The 25,111-nt window shown below is 41.2% G+C and overlaps 1 protein-coding gene across 2 annotated transcripts in view; it reads right to left on the bottom strand.

The window, feature by feature from the left end:
* Positions 1–2,202: 2,202 nt before the first annotated feature.
* The window catches only part of gtf3c2 (general transcription factor IIIC, polypeptide 2, beta), a 151,784-nt gene continuing 128,875 nt past the window's right edge, over positions 2,203–25,111 (bottom strand). The window contains exons 17-19 of one of the 2 annotated variants that reach the window (XR_011940701.1): positions 16,267–16,371; positions 5,661–6,037; positions 2,203–3,650 (exon numbers count right to left, since the gene is read on the bottom strand). Coding sequence is in view for 1 of the 2 variants with exons in the window: in XM_072499005.1 (XP_072355106.1) it covers positions 5,804–6,037; positions 16,267–16,371 (339 nt within the window). In the remaining variant the exon portion in view is untranslated. Of the gene's footprint in view, positions 6,038–16,266; positions 16,372–25,111 lie in introns of both variants that reach the window. The other variant, XM_072499005.1, reaches the window with a different exon arrangement.

The following is a 25,111-nucleotide window of genomic DNA, read 5'->3' as shown; positions in this document are numbered from 1 at the left end:
GTTGAAGAAGCTACTTATTAGTGTTCAGTACTAGTAGGTTATATGGTTTTACTAACTGAACTCCAGCAGCATTCCTGTGTCCATTTGGGGGAGACACTAAACTTAAGCTGCTGTCAACCAATGTCTATGGTCTTCAGTACTAGGCTGGCTCTCTAATGGGAGAGAGTACACTCTCCAAATTCAGCAAATATGCATGGATTTCTCAGAAGCTTGGCTCTGATACTGTTAATCATTGTGATGAATTTCCAAGCATGTCATAATCAGGTTGATCGAAAGTAAAATAACACTGGCAGGCTAACTGGCTAGGGATATTATAATGAAACCAGTACTCCCTTCACATGACATCTAAACGTACACCTTTTCAGTGGGAGTAACAGGATTACAAAAGGGAAACTTGGATGATTCTTTTCCCCCTCTGTTACCCATAGTTCAGGCAAACCCAAGATGTCTACCTTGCTTCCAACCCAATTCAGTACAGACTGGTGCCTAGACCTTCCTGGTCTTTATTTGGCTGGTTTAGCTCAATGAGCTAGACAGTTGGTTTGCAATGCAGAACAAGGCCAGCAGCGCGGGTTCAATTCCCATACCAGCTGAGAATTCTGAATTCTCCCTCTGTGTACCCGAACAGGCGGCAGAATGTGGCGACTAGGGGATTTTCATAGTAACTTCATTGCAGTGTTAATGTAAGCCTACTTGTGACAATAAAGATTATTTCTTCATGACTCAATTTCACACCAGAAAGCGCATTTAGAGTTGACTTTTAAAATCCACAAGAAACCCTATTTTCTCCACCTGATATTTTAAAAGTGATTTTTCTTCTGGGAGATTAATCTTTAACTCCTGGAGCCTTCAGAGGCTGATAAAAACTTGTTATGAGTTCCAAAGGCTCGATTTAAATAATGCCCTTGCAATAAGAAAAAAAAGTTACCACCTTATTTAGAAAGTCACTGGAATGTTACCCAGATAAACCTGGGAAAGAAAGCAGGCAGTTTAAAAAAAAATGAAGTGTTTTAATTGTATATTATGACTTCAGGGCTAAAGTAACATTTAAATATAAAATTATATAACCATTCAGTTTGAGACAATTTTTAAGCCTGAGTATGCAAGAATATGAATCATACATACTCTAATTACTAAAATACAGGTCGACATATATTTACAGTAAATATCACAATAACATGATATCAAGAAAGCAGTTGAGAAATTTATTGTAAAGGGTAAATAATTTGATCTCAGCTAAAATCTTCATGGAATGCTAACCAGCAGGAACCAATTTTGGAAATAAGGTGGGCAGTTACATTGCTATAGTCAATCAAAAAACACTTTCCCTTCTACAAAATGTATATGATGGAGAGAAATAAAAATGCGCAGCTATTTTCTTTATATCCGATTTCAGATGACTTTTTATACTTTCTTATTTTTTTCAAATAAAGATTGTACTCCAGAACTGTGATGGGAACAGTAACTGCATCAGCCTTACTGGATTGGGTAACTGGACTGTCAGAATTCTACCAACTTGGCTACAAAATTATTTGGGAGTTTAACTAAATAGTGGAAATAAGGGAAATGAAGTACTGGTCTTTTGATAATAATTGCTAACAAATCTTTGACTTGTGTTCCTAATGAAATCTCTGAATGACTTAACACATTATACATATGCATAACAGAACCATATCATACCAATTTGAAAAGTTCAGTGTTCTTTAAATGTAGCAGCCAGAAAACATAATGATTAGCCACTGAAAATCACTTCAAAAGACAAAAAAGATTTGTGAAGACAAATATTATAGCAAAGAAAGAACCAACAAATAGAGATTTGAGGAAAATAGTGTGTGAAATTAGCATTTTTTGAAACATGTATTAGACCTTATGTAACCACCCACTTACTTACCTGTTTAGGAGGGTTCATTTGACCCTTTTATAAGAATCATATAGAAATATTTTAAAAGGTTATATACGTAACCTGAGGATACTATTTCAACGTCAAATTCAATCTGGTTGGCTACACCTCCATGCCAAGTATCCAACAGTGCAACCACTTTATTTATACCAAAACAGGATATAATGTTGTGTGCATGCCCAAAATTCAGTATATCACATAGCTTCCCTGAAGTTGCAACTGAGAAGCATATATCTTTTGATTGGACCACAACGTATTTATAAGGGATCTGAAATAACTCAAACAATATTGGGGCATCTTATAACCAAAAGCTACATTTTAATCTCCATACGGCATCCACAATTTTGTAATTTCGGAAATGAATTACTTAACAAATTGGATTAACACATCGCCATGTTAAGCTTAACCATGTGTACTAGATGATGATTAAACTAAGTGTGTAACATTCGATTCTGTCTTTCAACAGTGATGTTGGCATGATGAGACCTATGAAACTTACATTTGCAACATTTTAGGAAACTAATGAAAACATCTGAATTTCTAATCATATCAGAACAGTGGCAAGTAGAGATTGAAAATAAAAATAAAATAAAACAGACCTTAAGCTTGACAAAGTATGGGGTGGAGGGGAGGAGGAGAATAGAGCCCATCTTATCCAAAAACTCACTTGGAATACAATTTTTAAAAAAATCCCAGATATGTGCCATTCTCCAATTGATATCCTAAGCCAAATGAGGCAAGGGAGAATGATCACGCGGTGGTTCATCAAAGATAATGAGTGGGCGAAAAGGTAAAACGATTTTACTTTACACCATATTAGTGCATAGGTTAAAACAATTGGGACTGAGCTCTGTCACGCATGAACTAGCTGAATGAATGACTTTATCTCAAAGTTTTATTTTTGTTGACCCAGCTTTCATGGTATTATGATTATTCTATTTTAATTCAGACAGCACAAGATTCATAGAACATGTCAGCACACTAACCTAGACCAAACTGCACCTCAAGAGCAGGATGATATTAACATGCTACATTCAGAGTAGTATAAAGTAGGTGAATACCTATAATTCTCCAGGCAACAGGCTACAGGTTTTTTTCAATTTCAGTCATATTAATTAGGAAGGTAATTCTCAAATGGAATGGTGAAGGGATGATCTCTGGATCATCACCTACCAGCAGTTAGCGGCTGGATACAGGAGTAGAATTGGCAAGAGACCAGGGATAAGTCACTTGTCTGATGCCTTGCCCAGAGAGGATCAAAGTTGAAAACAAAGTTAAATGTGGGAACTGCATTAAAATAAGTAACTTATTAACGTGCGGTCAAAATTCATTTGCAGCAGATTTTCACATCATGACTGACAATTTACAGATGAAGAAATCAAAGCACGAATTAAAGGCATACAGGGGGTATTACATTATAGGACAAAATACTGATATGGGGACATCTATGTCACCAGATTACCTCTCTACAAGCTGCATATTAAAAGTGACTTATGTCTATCTAATAGATTTTCAAATAGGAATAAAGCTAACCATTCTTCCAATTTTGTGAGAACACATTATTGAAGGTTAAAATGCTGCATGACATAGCAATCAATAAAGAATCATACTACTGCAGTTAGCCAGCAACTTCAAAAATTGAACAATTTTAATGTCATATTCTGTACAATGAGAAAAAGCAAGTTATATATAGCTGGTAGTTTAGATGCATCTGTATTGAAAGTGCAGGTCTCTGTATCAGCTTCTGTATCTACAATGAGAGATGAGTAAGTTGTGATTTTACCAAGCAAAGGAGACAATAATTTAAAAACCTATACTGATCATAGTAGATCTAGAATTTCAATATGCAGACAGTCCTTGTGATAGGTGTGAGGAGGGATGTGAATCAGCCACACAAATGATATAGATCTCTCCCATTTATTCAGCACACATCTCCTGTGTGATAGTTTACCATACATGCAAACGGAAGCACTGTGTGAGATGTGGTGATTATCTTTTGTATCCCAGAATAAAACAATCTCAGTGGTAAAGCTAAGAAGATGAAACAACTGAAGAGTCGGTGCACCAACATTAAGGGTATAATCCAGTAATTCTACATCTTCTGATCACAATAAAGCATGTATGAAACTTTACAAAAAAACGGAATTATTTTGCGTTTGAGGTAGCTGTACATCAAGATGCACCCAACTACATCAGTAAGTTACAGATTTACTGATTTTTGAATGCCCAAACTATGTGCAGCAGCAAATAAATGAAATACACAACATAAAATAGAAACCTAAGAGAAATATAAAAAAGAGATAATACACCATTGGTTATATTCAAATTATTATAAAACAGATATCACCGTTACAAAATAATTGAAAAATTGTGAATTCTGATTTAACTTTACAGGATTTTTTTCAGGATGGGGAGGGGAAGCATGGAATTTTTCAAGGGTTTAATTTTTAAGAAAGGTTGACAGCTAAAAGCCTAATTTTACACACAGTGCATTATTTAACCTCAAAAAAGCAGTATGGAAATGACAACAATGCTCAGTGTGAGCAAATTGACCGTTGCCCATTTTACAATAGTCAAGTTGTAAAAATCATGAAATGATAATCAAATTATAAAGGGAAAATCAGTTTCCACCAATATTTATTCAATAGGAATTCTCGAGTACTGATTATTTCTTTTTTACTTAAGAAAAGCTACACAGACAAGAACCACAGGTGCTTAAAGTTGTGGCCCCTCATTAGCAAGTTCTGACAAGTCCCAGTAGACACAGTGAGATTACTTTTCTATTTATTCTAAGAAAACTGGCACCTCTGTCTGAAACTAAAGAAAACTTGCTGAAGCATCCTCTGTGGCACAAATATCTTTACACCTGCACAATGCCAGGGAAATATGTAGAAAGGGTATATCCAATTCTCTAGAGTCCAAACTGATCTCTTATGTTACACTACCGATTACAGTTAAGAGAAAGGTTTAAACTTATTTCCACCCAAATACGAAGCTATTTTGCTTCAAATTCAGTTATTGTTATAAATCACATAAAATTCTGTATGTAGCAGACAAAAGCCCATTCAACCGAGGCAACATGTTATCTAGGTAAACACTAAACCTCTGTCCTTTTTGTGCTTAAATATAAAGCTGACATGGTGTTGTTTACTTATAACAAGCTCCAAACAGGCCACGAACCACAAAACCAGCTCTCAGATTGAAAATCTTTAGTAATTTGCATCAATTCTGTACCCCAGAAGAATCTGAACACCTAATGGCTGGCCATAAATTGGAGGTGCAGGCTTAAGCCAACACGCAGTAAAACAAGGACAACTGCTTTTGGCTCACTTTAAAATAAAAGCAACCTGTAAATGTAATTGTGCGACATTTCATGATTTTAACAACAGGGGTTTTGTAAAACTGTTCTTAGCAGCTAAAATCCTGCCCAAATCCAATCTTGTGAAATCAGACACAAGTCCACACAGACCACATTGGCCTTAAAGCGTTGTTCAAAAAAGTCAAAAACCCTACATCTCATTAAGATTCAAAAAAGTTTAATAGCAATACTTAGGGACTAAAAAAGCTTGCTCAATTTCACAGCAGAATTGAAAAGATGAGAGTGAAAGAAGCCTGGAAGTGAGGTTTGCCTACTTCATCTGAAAAATCATGTGTCCGATTCAATGGATTGATTTCCAGTAACACATTTAAAGAAGACATATTCTTCTGTACAACAAACTTTAGAAAAACATACACTGCTGAACTGGCAGATAAGGCATACCTGTGCCACGTTCAGTTATTGTGCCCTGGTTGGATCCAGTAGGCGAGATTCGAATCACCACTGCATTTGTTTCATGGGAAACTGATTGCGGTGGCATTTCAGTAGAGTGGTATTGTTAAATCCTCCAGCCACGCTGATGCACATTATTCTGTTTGTACTGCAGTTTTTACACTGTGCATGACAGTTGGGAGAATGGGATTCTCAACTCCTTCAGCTTCTGTAGGCTGGAACATGGAACTGAATTGTGCTTGATATTCCTTAATCAGTTTCCTGCTCACGTGTGTGTTAAGGCTCTGCACACAGTGTGCTCGGACAATCCCTGATTGCCCAGCTGAGAGGATCCATCCGTGGGCATCAAGATTGGGATTGAAGCGAACCTGGGTAGAAAAAAAATTGTGGGTGTGAAAACTGAATTAAATGCTAAATATAATAATTTAATCGTAACGTCAAGAAAATTGTCAAAGCACCATACAGTAATGTAATTTAAAAGAGAGCATAAAATAGTAAACCAATGTAAACAAGAAAGCTTCATCAAGTCCAATTGAAACTGGGACTATGCACAATAAAAATGCAACATATTAAAAATACTTTAAAATGATTAACCAAGATGAAGACCGAATACTGGAAAATTAAATGCAAACAATACTGGAATGATCATTGATAATAGCAAAAAGAACTGGTGTCATATATATGCAGCAAGCTAGTGGTTGACAAATATAACTGGCAGAAATATAAATCTTTTCCACATATTTAACTAGAGAAAAAAATTATTTGCTTTGCCATTGGAAAGGTCAACTTATTCAGTGATTAACAGTTTACAGGCCGCACCCAGGATCAATCCCCTGGGATTGGTGTTGATTTCTGCCAAGGTAGTGTCAGGGATAGAGTTAGCCTTAGAACTTTGCTCAGGTAAAGGAAAAGAGGCCCCAAGTTCCTAAAATTAATTGCTATTAAACTATTCCTGCTGCAAACTTGTGGCCATCAGGTGAGGACAGGAATAGGCTCTGCTGTAACGTACTCTCAAGAATCATTGGCAACATTAACACAAAATAACTGCAATGTGCGAAGATACTAATGAGAGCCCAGTCCCAATGTAGCCCATCAAGAAGTCAATATTTGGAAAGAAGAGAAAATTATTGGTAAATTTAAGCAACAAAAGAAAAAAAATGTAGTCTTTCAAGTTGCTAGTGAAGATGTGAATAATTCAGAGAAAATAAAGATTAGTAAGAAAAAACAGTAAAAGTGGAAAGTTTAAGTACAATCGTTTAAGAAATTAGAGTGTGCAGAGCGGAAGGAACAATGGAGTCCATGATGAAAAGAACTGAAAAACAAACAAGAGTTAAGGCAATCATTCTAAACCTCCATATGGAGGGTTTCTGCTAGAATAGGTTATGCATTCTGAACTGAACTGATGGCATGATTTATGCCCATTACTTGTAACCATTGCTATCTTGAACAGAGGACGATTTCTTGCCAGAAAACCTTCAAAGGCAGGGGAGGAAGAATTTGAGGTAAACTCAAATCCAATGCTTGCAGGACATCGCCATCAGAAAATCACAGATTCTAGGATCCAACCTAAATAATGGGAAATACATCTTACTCTCGTAATCCTTAATATGTGTATATCCTTAATGAGGGTAGGGACTCCAGTGTGATCAATTGGATTACTGAAATCAGCAGAAAATGGCACCACAGAAGATTCTAAAGCTCTCAATTATGACTGATCAGAGACAAATGGGCAGCCATTGGGAGCGCAGAGCAGGGTCCAGAAGCAAGCCTGGATGCTGCCAACCTTGGGAATGGCGTACAAAAGAAAGCTGCTGGAAAAACACAAAGCTCAAACCCAAGGTCTCAGGGAGAAAAACTTAGATCGATTTCCAAAATATAGTTTTATAGTTTAGTTTATGTATATGTTTGCATTATTTTGCATATTTCACAGAATCACAAAATAATACAGCTCAGAAGAGGCCCTTCAGCCTATCAAGTCTGCATCAACGCATGAAAGGTCCTGACCTGCCTACCTAATCCCACTTGCCAGCCCTTGGGCCATAGCCTTGAATGTTAAGGGGTGCCAAGTGCTCACCCAGGTTCTTTTTAAAGGCTGTGAGGCAACCCGCCTCTACCACTCTCTTAAGCAGTGCATTCCAGACTGTCATCACCCTCTGGGTAAAAATATTTTTCCTCAAATCCCTCTGAAACCTCCTGACTTTAAACTTGTGCCCCCTCGTAACTGACCCTTCAACTAAGGGAACAGTTGCTTCCTATCCACCCAACCATGCCCCTCATAATCTTATACGCCTCGATCAGGTCACACCTCAATCTTTTCTGCTCTAGCGAAAACAACCCAAGCCTAACCAACTTCTCTTCATAACTTAAATGTTCCATCCCAGGCAACATCCTGGTGAATCATCCCTGCAATCCTCCAGTGCAATCACATTGTTCATATACTGTGGCAACCAAAATTGCACACAGTACTCCAGCTGTGGCCTCACCAAAGTTCTATACAACTCCAACATGACCTCCCTGTTTTTGTAATCTATGACTCGGTTAATAAAAGCAAGTGTCCCATATGCCTTTTGCACCACCCTATTAACCTGCCCTAATTACACAGTAAATAGCCAGTGGCATGAAGAACTCAGAACAATTTGCATTTAAAAAGCACCCCAAGGCATGTCAAAAAAGGATTATAAAGTAAATCTGGCATCGAGTCACTTAAGGTTACATTAGGGCTGATCGCCAGAAGATTGGTGATAGTAGTAGGTTTTACAGTGTCTTAAAGACAGAGGGCAAAATTCTCTGCCGCCTGCAGCGGGGTTCCCGATATGGCGGAGGATCAGTCATTTGGGGTAAAAATGGATTGGCGCTGCGATGCTCCGGACTCCCGCTAGCGGGAGAATTGTGGCTCCCACCCATGTGAGGATGCAAATAGGTCATTAAGAGGATGCAAGTTCCACTGAGTGGGCCAGACACTTCCCCGGTCCAGGAAGCACGTGGGTGAGGATTACCATAATTATTTCCCACTGAGGCCTGGACGTGGTGGACCACACGGCGGGCCAATGCCCCCTTAAGTCAGTTACTCCCAAATTATGACCACTTCAAAGAGAGTTAAGTGCATTCCAATCACTCCCCTTCACGCTTAAGTGATTTTGAAGTGCTAAGCTGGAAATTGACAGCACTTAACTCTCTTTGAAGTGGTTGATGTTTGTAAATATTGTGGTCACAGCACTTCAGAATTACTGAACCACGAAAAAGATGAATGAACGAAGGCTACCAGTTGTGTGTGTGTGGAAGCTGCCAATCATAGTCCACAAAGGGAAATGAATGAATGGCTTGCAGCTCAAGGATCGGAGGCGTTTAAACACAGGGCACTGCATTTTCTTTCCAGGAAATGACACATGGTGCTTCCTGTAACTGAGCCAGCAGGTGAGTGTGCAACTGTGACATTTTTTACTGCCTTTGTCAAGCTTTCAGACAGGGGGCTCTTTTCTTGTGGGCACCCTGACAGGTTTCTCTTTTCTGGGGGGGGTTCCAGACAGGGATCTCTCTGAAAGGGTTCTCTTTTCTGCAGGGGGGTGGGGGGCTTACTGACAGGGGGATCTTTTCTGGAGGGGGTCAATCTTGTGGGGGTCTCCATATGTATGGGGTCACCCTATCTTGGGGGTTAACCCTAACTTGGGTGGGGTTAACCCTATCTTGGGGAGGGGGGGGAATCTGTCTTGTGGGGTGTCACCCTGTCTTGGTGGTCTCTGTGGGGTCACTCTATGGGGGTCTCCCTATATAGCCTGTATGTTGGGTATCTCCTTTCCTAGGGGGTTTCTGTGGGTGTCTCCCTATGTAGCAGATCTCTGTGGGGGGTCTCTATAACTATTGGTCTCCAGATCTAGGGGGTTCATCCCATCTATGGGGTCTCTATGGGGGGGGGGTCATTCTATATTTGGGGTCTCTGTGTGGGGTCTTCTCATCTAGCAGGTCTCTGTAGGAGGTCTCCCTATCTAGGGGGTTCCTGTCGTTGTCTCCCTATTTAGGGGGTCTCTTTGGGTAGATGGTTCGGATCACTCCTGTACTTTGGGGAAGGGGGAGTCCCAGAAACGTGGGGGAAAGGGGAGCTGATTTGCGATGCGGGGGCTTGGACCTCGCTGTCGGTCTACCCACCTAAAATGGTGGCCCAAGAGCAGGATTTCTCGGGATTTGCTCGTAATCCTCGCCATGTATAACTTTGCATGGCTGAGGATTGGGAATTGCTTCCTGATTTGTGCTCCCAGGAAAATTTTGCCCAGTCTCAAAAAATTGAGAATTTCACCCAGCGAGTTACCAAAATTCATGACTGTTTGTTCTCTGAACAGATCAATACAGATTCATAATTGATAGCTGTGTTTTGCTACATTTAACTGAAACAGGCTGGTTAACCTAATGGATAGCAAGTTACTTGTTTGAATCAAATGAGTATCATGGATACTTTGGGAGTTTGACACTTCAAACTCTAATTAGGCTTGGATGACTTTTCATATCTTCAATCATCCTCGATTGCTCCACCCCTGCTTCCACCATTTCCGAGGGATCTGTGTGCAACTTCCTTCATTGAAGAGTTTTGGATGGTCTGTGCTGTACTTCAGTCTGTCACCATCCAAATTGGCTTAATAATCGCTGCTGTGTGCTAAACTAAAATAAAAATAAATGTTGCCACAGACCCAGAGGACCATAGGCTGCTCATTCTTTTGAGAGCTGACTGGTGGTGATTTATCCTGAGGGACACCACCCTTCAGGCGAGGGGCAAGATTGAGAAGGTGGGGCCTTCATGAATAACCTCAGACGGTATGGGAACTGAACCAGCGCTGTTGGCATCGCCCCACCTCAAAAACAAGCCATCCAACCAACAGAGCTTTATCTGCCTTAGTCCATCAGATTGTAGCAGAATCAGGGGTGAAGGCGAGGCGGTGCTCCCTTTTTATGGCACAAGCTGGCGTAATAAAGGAATTTTTAAAGAAAGGTTTATTCTTTGAATGAATGAATGCACATTAGTACTGGTGGAGGGAGGGGCGAAAGGCCAGGAGGGGTGGGCAAGTGGCCAGGGGGAGGCCAGTGTCCTGGCGCACATCTCCAGACAAAAATCTGGTGTCTCTGACAATCTGGACATGCTAGTTAAAAGTAAAATAGGAGATATTTCTGTTCCTGCACCTGGAGCTACAAATTTTCCAGGAAAATAAGATGGGGTAGTGTAAACAGCCATTTAAGTTGAAGGATGGAAAACCAGGCTGATCTATTAGGACCATACACTCCTTGCTGCCTGATTTTCCTGCATTTGGCATGCTGAGAATCTGCCCGAACATATCAATCTGTTGCTTCTAGAGTTGTAGATTCAGATTCAACACAATTTTGTAGCTTAACAAAGGGATATTGAACTCGGGTGAGAGGCTCTATGTAAAAACATAACACATATCCAAAATGAATAACCCTTCTTAAGACTACAACTGGAATTTTGCATGATAACTTAAATTTTATAAATGTGATCAGCAATTTCTAACAAAGTACTGTGCATTTTTCATAGATAATGTAAGGTATTAATCATCTCAGGAAAAGGAGATTAAAAAAGAAATGGGAAAAAAAACAGGCTTTTGAATTTGTTACTGGCATAGTTTACACCTAATGACATCCATTTTTCTATTATATGGCTGCATTAACATCAAAATGGTTGGAAGAAAAAGGCTAGCTATTTAAAAGCCAGTCATCCTTTATATAGATTGAGCTAGTCAACTGTGGTCAACCCTAAAATAATCAATTCTTAATGATAAAAGGATCGAACTTCAGTGATGATTTGCACCTTCTTTACGGAGGGTTAGAGATTATACTTGCAACATTAGATTACAGTAGATTACAGTATCACCATTTGATGTTAGTTATACACTTTACCAGCAGAAACACAAGTTGCAGGCAAACTGTTTGAGAGAGAAATGTCGCAAAAACATATACAATAATAAACAGGGTGGCACAGTCGTTAGTACTGCTGCCTCACAGCACCAGGGATGGGTCCAATTTTGGCCTCGGGTGACCATCTGTGTGAAGTTTGCACATTCTTCCTGTGTCTGCGTGGGTTTCCTCCGAGTGCTTTGATTTCCTCCCACAGTCCAAAGATGTGCACTTTAGGTGGATTGGCCAGGCTAAATTGCCCCTTAGTGTCAAAAGATTAAGTGGGGCTCCAGGTATAGGGTGAGGGAGTGGGTCTGTAGGATGCTCTTTTGGAGGATTGATGGGTGGAATAGCCTCCTTCTGCACTATGATTCTAATAAACACCAGCCACGTCGAAACTTAAAGGAGTTTTAGTGTACAAATATGACAATATTAGCAAAATAAATCAAAATACAATTATCCAATCTGAAAGTCTATGAATTAGTTTATATTTTTAAATAAGTGCAGCTTATTGAATAATAATTTGGCACCAACCAACATTCACCGAAGCTATCACCAGAAGCAAAGCAATGCATTCAGAGTTATCAACTGGAAGGGGATTGTGAAAGAGGATAGAATCATAGAATAGAATCTTAGAATCCCTACAGTGCAGAAAGAGGCCATTCTGCCCATCGAGTCTGCACCGACACTTCGAAAGACCACCCTACCCAGGCCCAATCCCCTGCCTTGTAACCCGACCCTAAAGGGCAATTTAGCATGGCCAATCCACCTAACCTGCACATCTTGGCCTGTGGGAGGAAACCCACGCAGACACGGCAAGACGTGAAAACTCCACACAGACAGGTACCGAGGTTGGAATCAAACCCGGGTTCCTAGCGTTGTGTTAACCATTGTGCCACCAGGATATCACTGAAATAAGTCATTTGAGTGCTGTAGTGAGAGTTTGGTGACCGAGGGAGTATAAGGCTTCATTTTTATCTAAAGTTTAGTCTTTCTTTTATTTAGTTAATTAACTTAAAAGTTGCTGTTTGGTTTAGAAGGCGAATTTTCAATCAGCTTTAAACAAAGCTTCTACTTGTAGGCACTTGCAGCTGGAGCTTGTTAATTAGTTAATTGGATTAGGCCAGTTTTCAGAGGCTAGATTCACAGTATAAAAGTGATCCCCGTCTGCACTGAGTGCTGAATTTGGTGCATTTGAGTGCTATAGTAAGAGTTTGGTGACCGAGGGAGTTTGGTGACCGAGTGAGTTAGGTGAGGAGGGAGTAAGGTGCTCCTTTCATTTTGTTTCCGACATTTCCGCAAAGAGTGAGAAGAGAGCCAGGAGTTTACAGAAAGTGTAGTTGACTGGGAGCAGAGTCGGAGGGCGGAGATCTAGTTAGTCCACAGGGCAGCTATATTCTGTCAGGTAAGAGGGGATGGAGGCTAGGCCAGTTGCATGCTCCTCCTGTAGGATGTGGGTGATGAGGAATACCACCGGTGTCCCCGCTGACTATACCCGCGGGAAGTGCACCCAACTTCAGCTCCTCAAAGACCGTGTTAGGGAACTGGAGCTGAAGCTGGATGAACTTCGGATCATCCAGGAGGCAGAGGGGGTGATTGAGAAGAGTTACAGGGAGGTAACCACACCCAAGGTACAGGACAAGCATAGCTGGGTTACAGTCAGGGGGAAAAAAACAAACAGGCAGACAGTGCAGGGATCCCTCGTTCCCCTTCAAAACAAGTATACCGTTTTGGATGCTGTTGGGGGGGATGACCTACCGGGGGAAGGCCCTAGCGGCCAGGTCTCTGGCACTGAGTCTGGCTCTGGGGCTCAGAAGGGAAGGGGGGAGAATAGAAAAGCAATAGTTGTAAGAGATTCAATGGTTAGGGGAATAGATAGGAGATTCTGTGGTCGCGAGCGAGACTTCCGGAAGGTATGTTGCCTCCCGGGTGCCAGGGCCAGGGATGTCTCGGATCGTGTCTTCAAGATCCTTAAGGGGGAGGGGAGCACATAGGTACCAACGACATCGGTAGGAAAAGTGGTGTGGAGGTAATAAACAAGTTTAGGGAGTTAGGCTGGAACTTAAAAGCCAGGACAGACAGAGTTATCATCTCTGGTTTGTTGCCGGTGCCACGTGATAGCGAGGCGAGGAATGTGGAGAGAGTGCAGCTGAACACGTGGCTGCAGGAATGGTGTAGGAGGGAGGGCTTCAGGTATTTGGATAATTGGAGCGCATTCTGGGGAAGGTGGGACCTGTACAAGCAGGACCGGTTGCATCTGAACCAGAGGGGCACCAATATCCTGGGAGGGAGGTTTTCTAGTACTCTTCGGGAGGGTTTCTACTAATTTGGCAGGGGAATGGGAACCGGATTTGTAGTCCAGCAACTAAGGTAACCAATATTCAGGACGCCAAAGCGTGTAATGAGGCAGTGGGGAAGGGAACACTGACAAAGGAGAGTACTTGCAGGCACGGAGATGCGTTGAAGTGTGTATACTTTAACGCAAGAAGCATCAGGAATAAGGTGGGTGAACTTAAGGCATGGACCGGTACTTGGGACTACGATGTGGTGGCCATCACGGAAACTTGGATAGAAGAGGGGCAGAAATGGTTGTTGGAGGTCCCTGGTTATAGATGTTTCAATAAGATTAGGGAGGGTGGTAAAAGAGGTGGTGGGGGGGGGAGGGGGGGCATTGTTAATTAGAGATAGTATAACAGCTGCAGAAAGGCAGTTCGAGGAGTATCACCCTACTGAGGTAGTATGGGTTGAAGTCAGAAATAGGAAAGGAGCAGTCACCTTGTTAGGAGTTTTCTATAGGCCCCCCAAAGTAGCAGAGATGTGGAGGAACAGATTGGGAAACAGATTTTGGAAAGGTGCAGAAGTCACAGGGTAGTAGTCATGGGTGACTTTAACTTCCCAAATATTGAGTGGAAACTCTTTAGATCAAATAGCTTGGATGGGGTGGTGTTTGTGCAGTGTGTCCAGGAAGCTTTTCTAACACAGTATGTAGATTGTCCGACCAGATGTCCAATAAACTATCTTAAACCACCTGTGACAGCGACTTTAGGTCAGGCATTGGACTCCTCAGTCACCTGGAAACAAGTCATCCTTGACTCTAATGGACTGCCCAGGAAGAAGTGTTCCCTGGATATGCTACAAATTTCTGATGAGTCTCTTCAATTTGGGAAGATGGAAAATCGCTAGCTCCTAAGTGGCGTTAACTGACAATTTAAAGCTAGGAAGAGGAGATCGGTGATGGTAGCACAGACTGGAAATGCCAGCCAGAAATAGAAGTGACAAGAGTTAAGCATCATGAGTCCTAAGATCTAATGGAAGACTGGGGAAGATTGAATTATTCGCCTCAAGAAAAGGTGATTGAAGTAACAAAGGCTAATTCCGCTTTCCTGATCTGTCAAAGTCCTGTATTTTTCTACTTCAAATATTTATTCATTTTCCCTTTAATATTGGGCGCCACAATGGCATAGTGATTAGCACTGCTGCATATCATAGCAGCAGGGTCCCGGGTTCAATTCCAGCTTGGGTGACTGTGTGGCGTTTGCACATCCTCCCAGTGTGTGCATGGGTTTCCTCCGGGTGCTCCGGTTTCCTCCCACAGTCCAAAGATGTGCAGGTTAGGTGGATTGGCCATGCTAAATTGGCCCTTAGTGTCCAAAAGATTAGGTGGGTTTACTGGGTTATGGGGATAGGGTGAAGGTGTGGGCCTAGGTAGGGTGCTCTTTCCAAAGATCAGTGCAGACTCAATGGGTCAAATGGCCTCCTTCTGCACTGTAGGGATTCTATGATTAAAAGATGTAGCAAACTCAGTTTCGAGCATTGCCTTTGGAAAATCATTCCGTTCTTTAACAATTCTTTGTGCAAATAAGTAACTCCTAACCACTCGACTGAAATCCAAAACTCACACCCAGAGGAAATACTCTTCTCCAATTCACCCAATCAAAGCCATAATTAAAACAAAAACACTCATTACATCTCCTCCTAGCCTTCTCTGTTGTAATGATATTAGTCGTAGCACCCAATCTCTTTTCCTAACTGCTGCTTTTCATCCTGGCAAAGCTAAGCAATATGTTCTATCTGCAATTATTATAATGTGGCACTCAAACACGTACACAGTACTCAATGGCCTAACCACTACCTTGCACAGATTTATCATCTTGCACTGACACCATTTATAAATTGCAACATGCTATTATTTTTGTTTGTTCTGTGAACGGCACATTTCTAGCACCACATCTGGGAAGCCTGTCAGCATCACTGTCGGCAGCAAGTAATCTGTAGCTGAAAGGGAAGAATATCTGAGGAGGAGTCTTCGCCCTCCTCCTTCTTGGAGGTCCCACCAAAAAAAAATAGTAAGCTGGTTGGTGTCAAGCAGTATGGTGTATGAACTGCAATCAATTTACTCTGCTGCGGGTGCTACAAAATCACAAGATAATGGAGTTTGATTCTATAGCGCTTGTTGGGAATCAACTTCAACATAAATAGAGTTGTGATGGAGATGTGGAGAAGAATTTACTTGAGTACTGTGCCAAAATACAGATCTATATCACGTTTCCATTTTGTCTCCACTATGTTTTTACACTGTACATGCTTTACATGACTTAGCATTTCGGATGAGTGTCTTTGGCTATAACTTTGGATAAGCATTGTAACCCATCACAGATATTGATCCCCATTAAGCACAATACATCAGTGATGCACAAATTACCTTGTATACAGATTCTAACGGCATCCGGTCAGGATATGTTGTTGCTTTGTCTATCGTTTGCATTCTCTTAAAGGGCTCTCTGGAAAGCAGGTTCTTGAAACTCTTCTATAAAATAAGAAAAGCATTTTAAGTTAGAATGGAATAGTTTTGGGCAAAGAAAGTACAGTATCTCATGATTACATTGACAATTATACCAACATTAGATATTTATATATTAAGCAATGAAACAGTTTGATTCTCGTGAACAGTTGTTGCGTCAAATACTGTATAAATATAAATGCGGGAATTCCAAATCCCCAGTTGGGTCAGGTGGAATGTCTAAAATCTGAATCCTGACCCCAAACCTCACATTTTGGTCTTTTGGAGAGGTGGGGAGCCAACCACTCTCAGTAGGTGGGTTAGCAATTTAAATATTATAAGGTTACATGTCTCATGTTGAACCACCAGTTTAAGTTTAACACTGAGTTTTTTGGGCTTCAGGAAACCCAGCAGCTGAAGGGAGACGAAAACTCTTGGATCCAGGAGGTTAGCACTTACAGTTACACCACTCGATTCAGCTTACCTGCTTCACCAAAACTCTTTGTAATCGAATATCACCCAACTCTTCTGACCTACGCCACGGGATCGTCACTCATGCTCTATATTTTACAGGATTTGAATCTTCCCAATAGCAATCATGAAAATCTCTAACTTTATTTCTATAACTGGAGTTAAAGAAAATCTTACTTTTTAGCGTGGCTAAACCACCTATCCTGCACATCTTTGGGTTGTGGGGGCGAAACCCACGCAAACACGGGGAGAATGTGCAAACTCCACACGGACAGTGACCCAGAACCGGGATCGAACCTGGGACCTCGGCGCCGTGACGCAGCAATGCTAACCACTGTGTCACCATGCTGCCCTAAAAAATCTTACTTTTGTATTCGTGGGCCAGGTAAACTTTGGGAAATGATAGTTTTCTCAAAAAAAACAGTATAAATTGATTTATTGCCCTTAAAATATTCTTGTTTTAATTAGAGCATGCACCCTTTTTTAACAAATGTGACCATGCATCATGCCACTGTAAAAGGGGAATCTCCAATGACAGGAAATAAACTCTAAATGTAGCAATTCATTTAAATGAATACGCACAGGTTCCAACATTAGCAACAAAGGTTAATATTGACAATCACAAAACATCCATTCAATATCGTTTTGGGCACAATATCATCCTAGACAATTACAGGATCAACTTTCAACAGGAAATGCTAGCGAAGTTCAGCAGCATCTGTGGACTGAGAAACAGTTAATGTTTCAGATTGATGATCTTTTGTCAGAATTGATACTGCCAGACCGGCTGTATACTTCTAGCACTTTGTTTCAATTTCAGATTTCCAGTATCTACAATATTGTGCTTCTGAATTTAATTTTAAGTTTACTACATAACAATGACACTTCAAAATCATTTGCCTATTGTCAAAAGTTTTGCGACATCCTGAGACATCAAAGACACTATGTAAATGCAAGTTTTAAATTCAAATATACTGTGTTTTGTTTCATTAAAGTGACCCCAGCAATAAAGCTGATCTGACTGATCATATGAATACATAACCATGTAGTATTCATATATGAGAGAGAGAGAGAGAGAGAGAGAGACAGACAGACACACATACTCATTAACACTCATTTTCATCTCAACCCCAGGTCATCACTGCAGTAGTTCCTCAATCAGGGTGGTGTCCTAGGCCCAATCATCTTCAGCTGCTTTGTTAATAACCATCCCACCATCACAAGGTCAGAAGTGAAAATGTTAGCTGATGGCTAACATTCGCAATTGCTCAGACACTGAACTAGTCTCTCACCATATGCAGCAAAGGCCTGGACAACATTCAGCTGTGGCTGCTAAGTGACAAGTAACATCTGTGCCACACAACAACCATCTCAACAAAAGGGAATCTAAATATTTTTATTGACTATGGCGTTACCATACTGAACCCCCCCCCCATCAATATCTTGGGGGATGGTGAGGACCAGAAATGTAATTGGACTAGTCACGTCAATACTGTGGCTACAAAAACCAACCAAAGGCCAAGAATTCTGCAGTGAGTAACTCACCTCCTGACTCCCTAAAGTCTGTTCACCATCAACAAGGCACAAGTTCGGAGCCTGATGGAATATTCTTCACTTACCTGGATCAATGCATCTCCAACAACATTAATTAAGCTAAATACAAAATAGGATAAAGCAGCCTATTTGACTGACACCCTATCCATCAGATTAAATCTTCACTTCCCTTATCACCATCACACTGTACTACTACTTTCGTATGATGGTGATCCATTTAACTGGTTTAAGCATCCATCAACAATTCTGGTTGGACCGCAAAGCGCAATTGGACCCTACTTTTCACTGTTGTATGTCCATGAATCCAACTCCCGCTCCCTCGATCGTACCATGACTAATGCTGACCACAACTTCCTTTACTGAGCTCCCAGAACAGGCGCCGGAATATGGCGACTAGGGGCTTTTCACAGTAACTTCATTGAAGCCTACTTGTGACAATAAGCGATTTTCATTTCATTTCATGTTAGCTGGTACTGTTAATGGTTTCCTCTCCACCCTCTTCAAATCTGATGTCATCATCCCTCTCTTCAAAAAGCCTACCCTTGATCCTTCTGTCAGCGTAAACTATCACCCCATCCCCTTTCCTTTCCAAAATGCATGAACAGATTATCACCTCCCAGATCTGTGAACATCTTCCTACAGTTCCATGTCTGAATCGCTCCAATCAAGTTTTCGGTCCAGTTACAATACAGATAACCACTTATCGAAGTTACAACTGACATAATTTGTAAGAAGTCTTACAACACCAGGTTAAAGTCCAACCGTGCTTAATTCTAATCTTATCTATCAAATTATAGCCAAAGAATCAGATGCACTCCTACATTGTTAATTCCGGAGTGCTCTAAGGGCTTATCATTGGCCCCCTTCTATTTCTCATTTATGTGTTATTCCTTGGTGATATGATCCAAACATTTTCAGATTTCACAGGCACACCGACAATACTAAGCTCCATTTATTAACACCCCCCCGCATCCTTCTATTGTCTCTAATTGTCAGCTTGCTTGTCCAACATCTTTTAATAATCTTTATTGTCACAAGTAGACTTACATTAACACTGCAATGAAGTTGCATATTCCGGTGCCTGTAATACTGCAATGGAGTTGCATATTCCGGTGCCTGTAATACTGCAATGGAGTTGCATATTCCCGTGCCTGTTCGGGTTCACAAAGGGAGAATTCAGAATGTCCAAATTACCTAACAACACGGGCTGGATTCTCTGCAGCCCCGTGCTGAAATCGCATTTGGAGAACATTTGGAGACGGAGAATTCAATTTGGCGCCAAAATCGAGCCCAGCGATTCTCCGGGCCCTGAAAATCAGTGTGTGCGCGTGGTACTCCGCATGGCTGGGGGTCCATTGCCAGAGGCCCACCCAGCGATTCTCCGCTCCTGACCGGTTGAGTTCCCGACAGCGTGGAACTAACCTGCCACCCATCTTAATACTCATGAGCAGAGATTTCTACCAACCAAATATTGAAGAAGATTGAAGCTATTTGTCTTTGCTCTCCATCACAATATCCATTCCCTGATCATCATTTCAATCCCTGGAAACTATCCTAAGATGCGTTTTTGACCACATGCCGCACCAAAACCGGCTACTTCTATCTTCGTAACATTGCTTACCTCTTACTCTACCTCAGCACATCTGCTGCTGTAAATCTCATTGTACCTTTATTACCTCATCTCCAATCTTTCACCATAGATAAACTTGTGTTAATTCAAAACTCTGCTGTGTGTATCTTAACTCACTTCACATCTTACTCACCCATCTCTGTGCTTGTGAACTTTCACTGGCTCCTGCTCCAACAATGATTTTAAAATCCTCACCTGTGTTTTCTGATCCTTCTATGGCCATGTCCCTTCTTTCACAGTCACCTCCTCCAATTTTACAAGTCTTCAAGATATCTGTGTTCTTCCAATTCTGGCCCCTTGATTATCCCCAATTTTATTGGTCCAATACTGGTGGCTGTGCTTTCAAATGGCTTATCCCAAAATTCTGGTTATCTACCCAAGTCTCTCAGGTTCTCTCCCCTTTTAAGATGCTCCTTAGAAACTACCACTTTGAACAAGCTTTTGGTCATCTGACCTAATATCTCCCTGTGGCTCAAAGGTTTGATTCTTATTTCTCTTCCTAAGCTCCTTGGGAGACATCTTAAATACTCTATATAAATGTTATGTTATACACACACACAAACATATGCACATGAACACACACGTACATATACATCAATATTATATACATGTCTGCATATGTACACAGATATAAGCTGCCCATTCTCTGTCGGCGGGATCCTCCGCTTTACCGGCAGCGAACCCACGCCCGTGGGTTTCTTGACGGCGTGGGGATAGCCACAATGGGAAACCTCATTGGCCGACTGCCGGAACAGAGGATCACTGTTGCTAGCAGGGGCGTGCCGCACCGGAAAACAAGGCTAGCGGGATGAAGAATCCCACCCATGATATATCTGTCAATGATACAAAGCTTTACCTCTTCAATATTGCCCTTAGAGCCATAGAAGTTTCCAACAAGAAATCAGGCCCTTCGGCCCAACTTGTCCATGCCACTCAGTTTCTACCACTAAGTTTGTCCCAAATGCTCGCATTTGGCCCATATCTCCCCATACCCATCTTTCCCATATAACTGTCTAAATGCTTATTAAAAGACAAAATTGTACCTGCCTCTACTACTGCCTTTGGCAGCTTGTTCCAGACACTCTCCACCCTGTGTGTGAAAGAATTGCCCCTCTGGACCCTTTTGTATCTCCCTCCTCTCACCTTAAACCTATGCTCTCTAGTTTTAGACTCCCCTACCTTTGGGAAAAAATGTTGACTATCTACCTTATCTATGCCCCTCATTATTTTACAGACCTCTATAAGCTCACCCCTAAGCCTCCCACGCTGCAGAGAGAAAAGTCCCAGTCTATCCAGACTCTCCTTGTAACTCAGACCCTCAAGTCCTGGTAGCATCCTAGTAAATAAAGTGGACTGCAAATATTTGGTACATCTGACACAAAATGTGGGATGGATTACAAGTAGTGACATAAATGTCTACCATCTACCACAATGTATTAAATAAATGTCTCAAAAAACATGAACTGGATTGCAAGTAGTGGAGTGGATATCCATCTCAAACAATGTAATAAATTTGTATCACAAGACAGAGGACTATCACTATTTTGTGGAGAGACACATGGCTGGTGCAAAGCCGTATATTTTGTTTACAGTAATTTGTTGTCTTCGAAGATTTTCATTTAATTTTATTGCAATGGCGGTGGCCAAGTGTCAACATCTGTTTACAGTTGTGTAAGTCAGTATCCCTTTTCATGTGTTATATTGAGTACCTAATGCCGTTTACTTGGTGATTGAATAATTGATTGTATTCCCTTCCAACTAACCATGGGCTGAACACTCCTGAGTGGCCAGATCAGACTAGGAGCTGAGTTGCAGCTGTGCCTGATTCTGATCTTGCTGCACATTTATTCAGCAGAAGTCAATTGATTACTTTGGGCGCAGCAACGCTGGCTTTTTAACACCTCCATAATCTTGGGGTAAAGGCGGTCTTTCGAAGGCCTGCTGTTACACCAACCTGAGATCAACAATGAGTTGTAAATAAATATGTATGAACTCATGGAGAATAGCAACCTGTGTAATGGTGCAGAAACTGTCTGCTTTGTCTTTGAGAGATTAAATATACATTCTAGTATCTTAGCAAAGGAATGTGAGGTGATGCATTTTGGAGGATCAAATCTAAGTATGAATTATAATGTAAATGGCAGAACCTTTAGGAACATTAACATAGAGGGATCTGTGTGTGAAGGTCCACAGTTCCCTAAAAATGGCAACACAGGTGGCCAAGGTGATTAAGAAGGTAATGCCATGCTTGCCTTCATCAGCCAGTACAGGAGTTGGGAAATCAGGTTGCAGTTATATAAAACCTTGGTTAGGCCGCATGTGACGTATTGCGTGCAGTTCTGGTCACCACGTTATCAGAAGGACGAGGACGCTTTGGAGAGAGTGCAAAGAAGATGCACCAGGATGTTGCCTGGTCTCGAGGGTGTTGACTATGAGGAGAGGTTGAATAAACTAGGATTGTTTTCACTAGAAAGACGGATGAAGGTCTACAAAATTATGAGAGGCATCGATGGGGGAGGCTTTCTTCAAGGATGGAAATGTCAATTACAAGGGGGCACAAGTTCAAAGTGAGAGGGGGAAAGTTTAAGGGAAATGTGCGGAGTAGGTTTTTCATGCAGAGAGTGGTGGGTGCCTGGAATATTCTGCCAGAGGATGTGGTGGAAGCAGTCCCATTAGCAACATTGAAGAGGCATCTGAATGGGTACATGAATAGGGAGGGAATGGAGGGATACGAACCGAGTAAGGGCAGAAGGTTTTTTTTAAGTTCGGGCATCATGATTGGCACAGGCTTGGAGGGCCGAATGGCTTGTTCCTGTGCTGCACTTTCCTTGTTCCTTGTAAATCTTGTCTGCACTCTTTCTAGGGTGACCCTTAATTCCATTGTTGTCTCCCTGTTGGACGACTCTGTGATTCACTTGGCTGTAGGGGTACAGGCTCACAGTACACAGGCTTGTTATGTTTAAACTCTAGTATTTGATAGTTATGTTGTACACATAGATATGTTTGTATCACACCAAATTTACTTCACAGCTGCTGGATTAATGATGCAAGACACAGTTCTCCAAATTACTTCATCATCTTTGGTGATGCAGCTATCAAAGAGAAAGGCATAAAAATGAACAATTCCATGTTTATTATGTCATTGTTACAAAATAGGCAATATATTCAATACTAGTTTTTTCCTGGAAAGATGATCCTCCATTGGGCAACCAAATGAATTTAACATTTGTTGAAATCTGATTCAGCTGTTAACCTTCAAATGCCCCACAAAATTCAGCTCAGTGAAAAGGGCAGTTTCTGGAATTTGCTTTTGCGTTATGTAGACCTTGAAATTGTCCCTGGATTTACTGCTGTGATTATGCATCTTTAAAGTTGAGAAAAGTAACGCAATTTATTATCCTGGTTATTTTTGTGATGCACTTCAATAAGCAGCTTTGATCGTTCTAAGAATGTGCAGTGCTGCTAAAAAGCCAATAATTTCAACAAGGCACTAGCAATGGTCTTAATGGCTGAACTGTCAGGCACTCTGTTGATTAAGTGCCTCATCCTCCATTAATTTAAAAATTAATCTCTCTCAGCCTAGGGTATGCCATCTGTTGTGTTCTATTCCATACACCAGTTTCCTGTTGACTGCAATCCACAGAAAGGCAAATGCTTTTTCTTTTATACAACTCAATGGCCCATAAAGCACATCTATTACCTACAGCCTGCAAAGTGTACCAGAAGTGGCTTCACCATCTATCTGAATGTAGCTATACATACACATCAATAAACAAATATACTTTATATACAATTTTGCACATACATTTATTTATAAAGTAACAGATTCTGCACATCTTAGGTCCTCAACAGCAAGTACCAACGCTATAAAAAAACCTTAATTTTTCATAGCCTATTAGCTTATGATTAGAACACCACTGTCCATACAGTAAAATACCTCAGGATACCACAGTAGTGGGCCAGCACCCTGTGCCCCACCTATGCACAAACACCTTCCCCTTTAGAATGTTTGCTTTTCCTTCTATTAAGCACTTCAATTCAATTAAAACCTTCATTAATTACCATCATTTTGTTCCTCCCATTCCCCACAACAAAATTCTTAAGACATTTTCAGTTGAATGTTATGTTGTACCAACTGCTATAGTTAATTAAATATTCCCTTCAATTCAACAGACTGAACTCATGTTAACAACCGTCTGTTCATTGTCACCTTCAATTCCACTAATTATAGCGTTAGTTAGCATTGTGACTGCAACTAAAACTTCATGGCAGCTTCTGAAATATTGTTAATTGCTTTGGTTACATTCTAGAAAATTCTCATCTGTGAACCATTTATTAGTGTTTGCTAAAAGTACAGCCCTTATTCTTTTAACAGAAGCACACACACCGTTTTAGAGCTTTATGATTCTGCTGCAGGATAAGGAAGCTCAATTTAGCAGCTTCACTGATGGAGGTGAGATGCCAGGAAGGAGAAGAGGACGGCTGAAGACCAGATTGAAAGGTATGGTGGCGAGAGAGTTAAATGGAAGAAGAATAGATGACTGACAGGAGGAGAAGGAGAAGGGTGATTAAGCTGATGAATGTGATGTAAAATAGTTAGTTTAAATATATTAGTTACAGTAATGTAGATGTAGGCCGGTCTAATTCTAGTGAGTTCACAGGCAAAGGATTTCAGAAAGCATGGCAAGGAAGGGGGAGGGGTGTCTGGTGGAGGAGGAGAAAAGGATGCTGGGTAACAAGAGGCCCAGGGTTAAGGAATGAGAAGTGAGCCAATTAGGATGTATGGCCAGGTCAGGAGGGGTATAGGATGACCTATGGGAATCGTGTATGTGAAACTTGATGCCATTTGAATGTATTTGTAGAGATTCCTTTGTCTCCAATAGCACTCAATTTGGAAGACCCAGGAGGCAGCTTGTGTTCTGGGTTTTTGTGAAGCGAGTCAGACTTGCAAGTTGGTTCAAAATAAATAATACTATGCCTACAAATCCATCTCGAGTTTTATTGAGGCCAGACTGACGGGTAAAGAATTCAACATTCGTCAAAGCAACATAGAGTCATAGAGGTCTACAGCACAGAAAAGGTCCTGTTGGCCCATCACATCCTGTGCCGGTC

The sequence above is a fragment of the Scyliorhinus torazame genome, chromosome 4 (genome assembly GCF_047496885.1).
Source record: "Scyliorhinus torazame isolate Kashiwa2021f chromosome 4, sScyTor2.1, whole genome shotgun sequence".
Taxonomy (NCBI): domain Eukaryota; kingdom Metazoa; phylum Chordata; class Chondrichthyes; order Carcharhiniformes; family Scyliorhinidae; genus Scyliorhinus; species Scyliorhinus torazame.
Note: the sequence above shows the minus strand (reverse complement) of the source record. Positions and strands in the feature narration are given on the sequence as shown.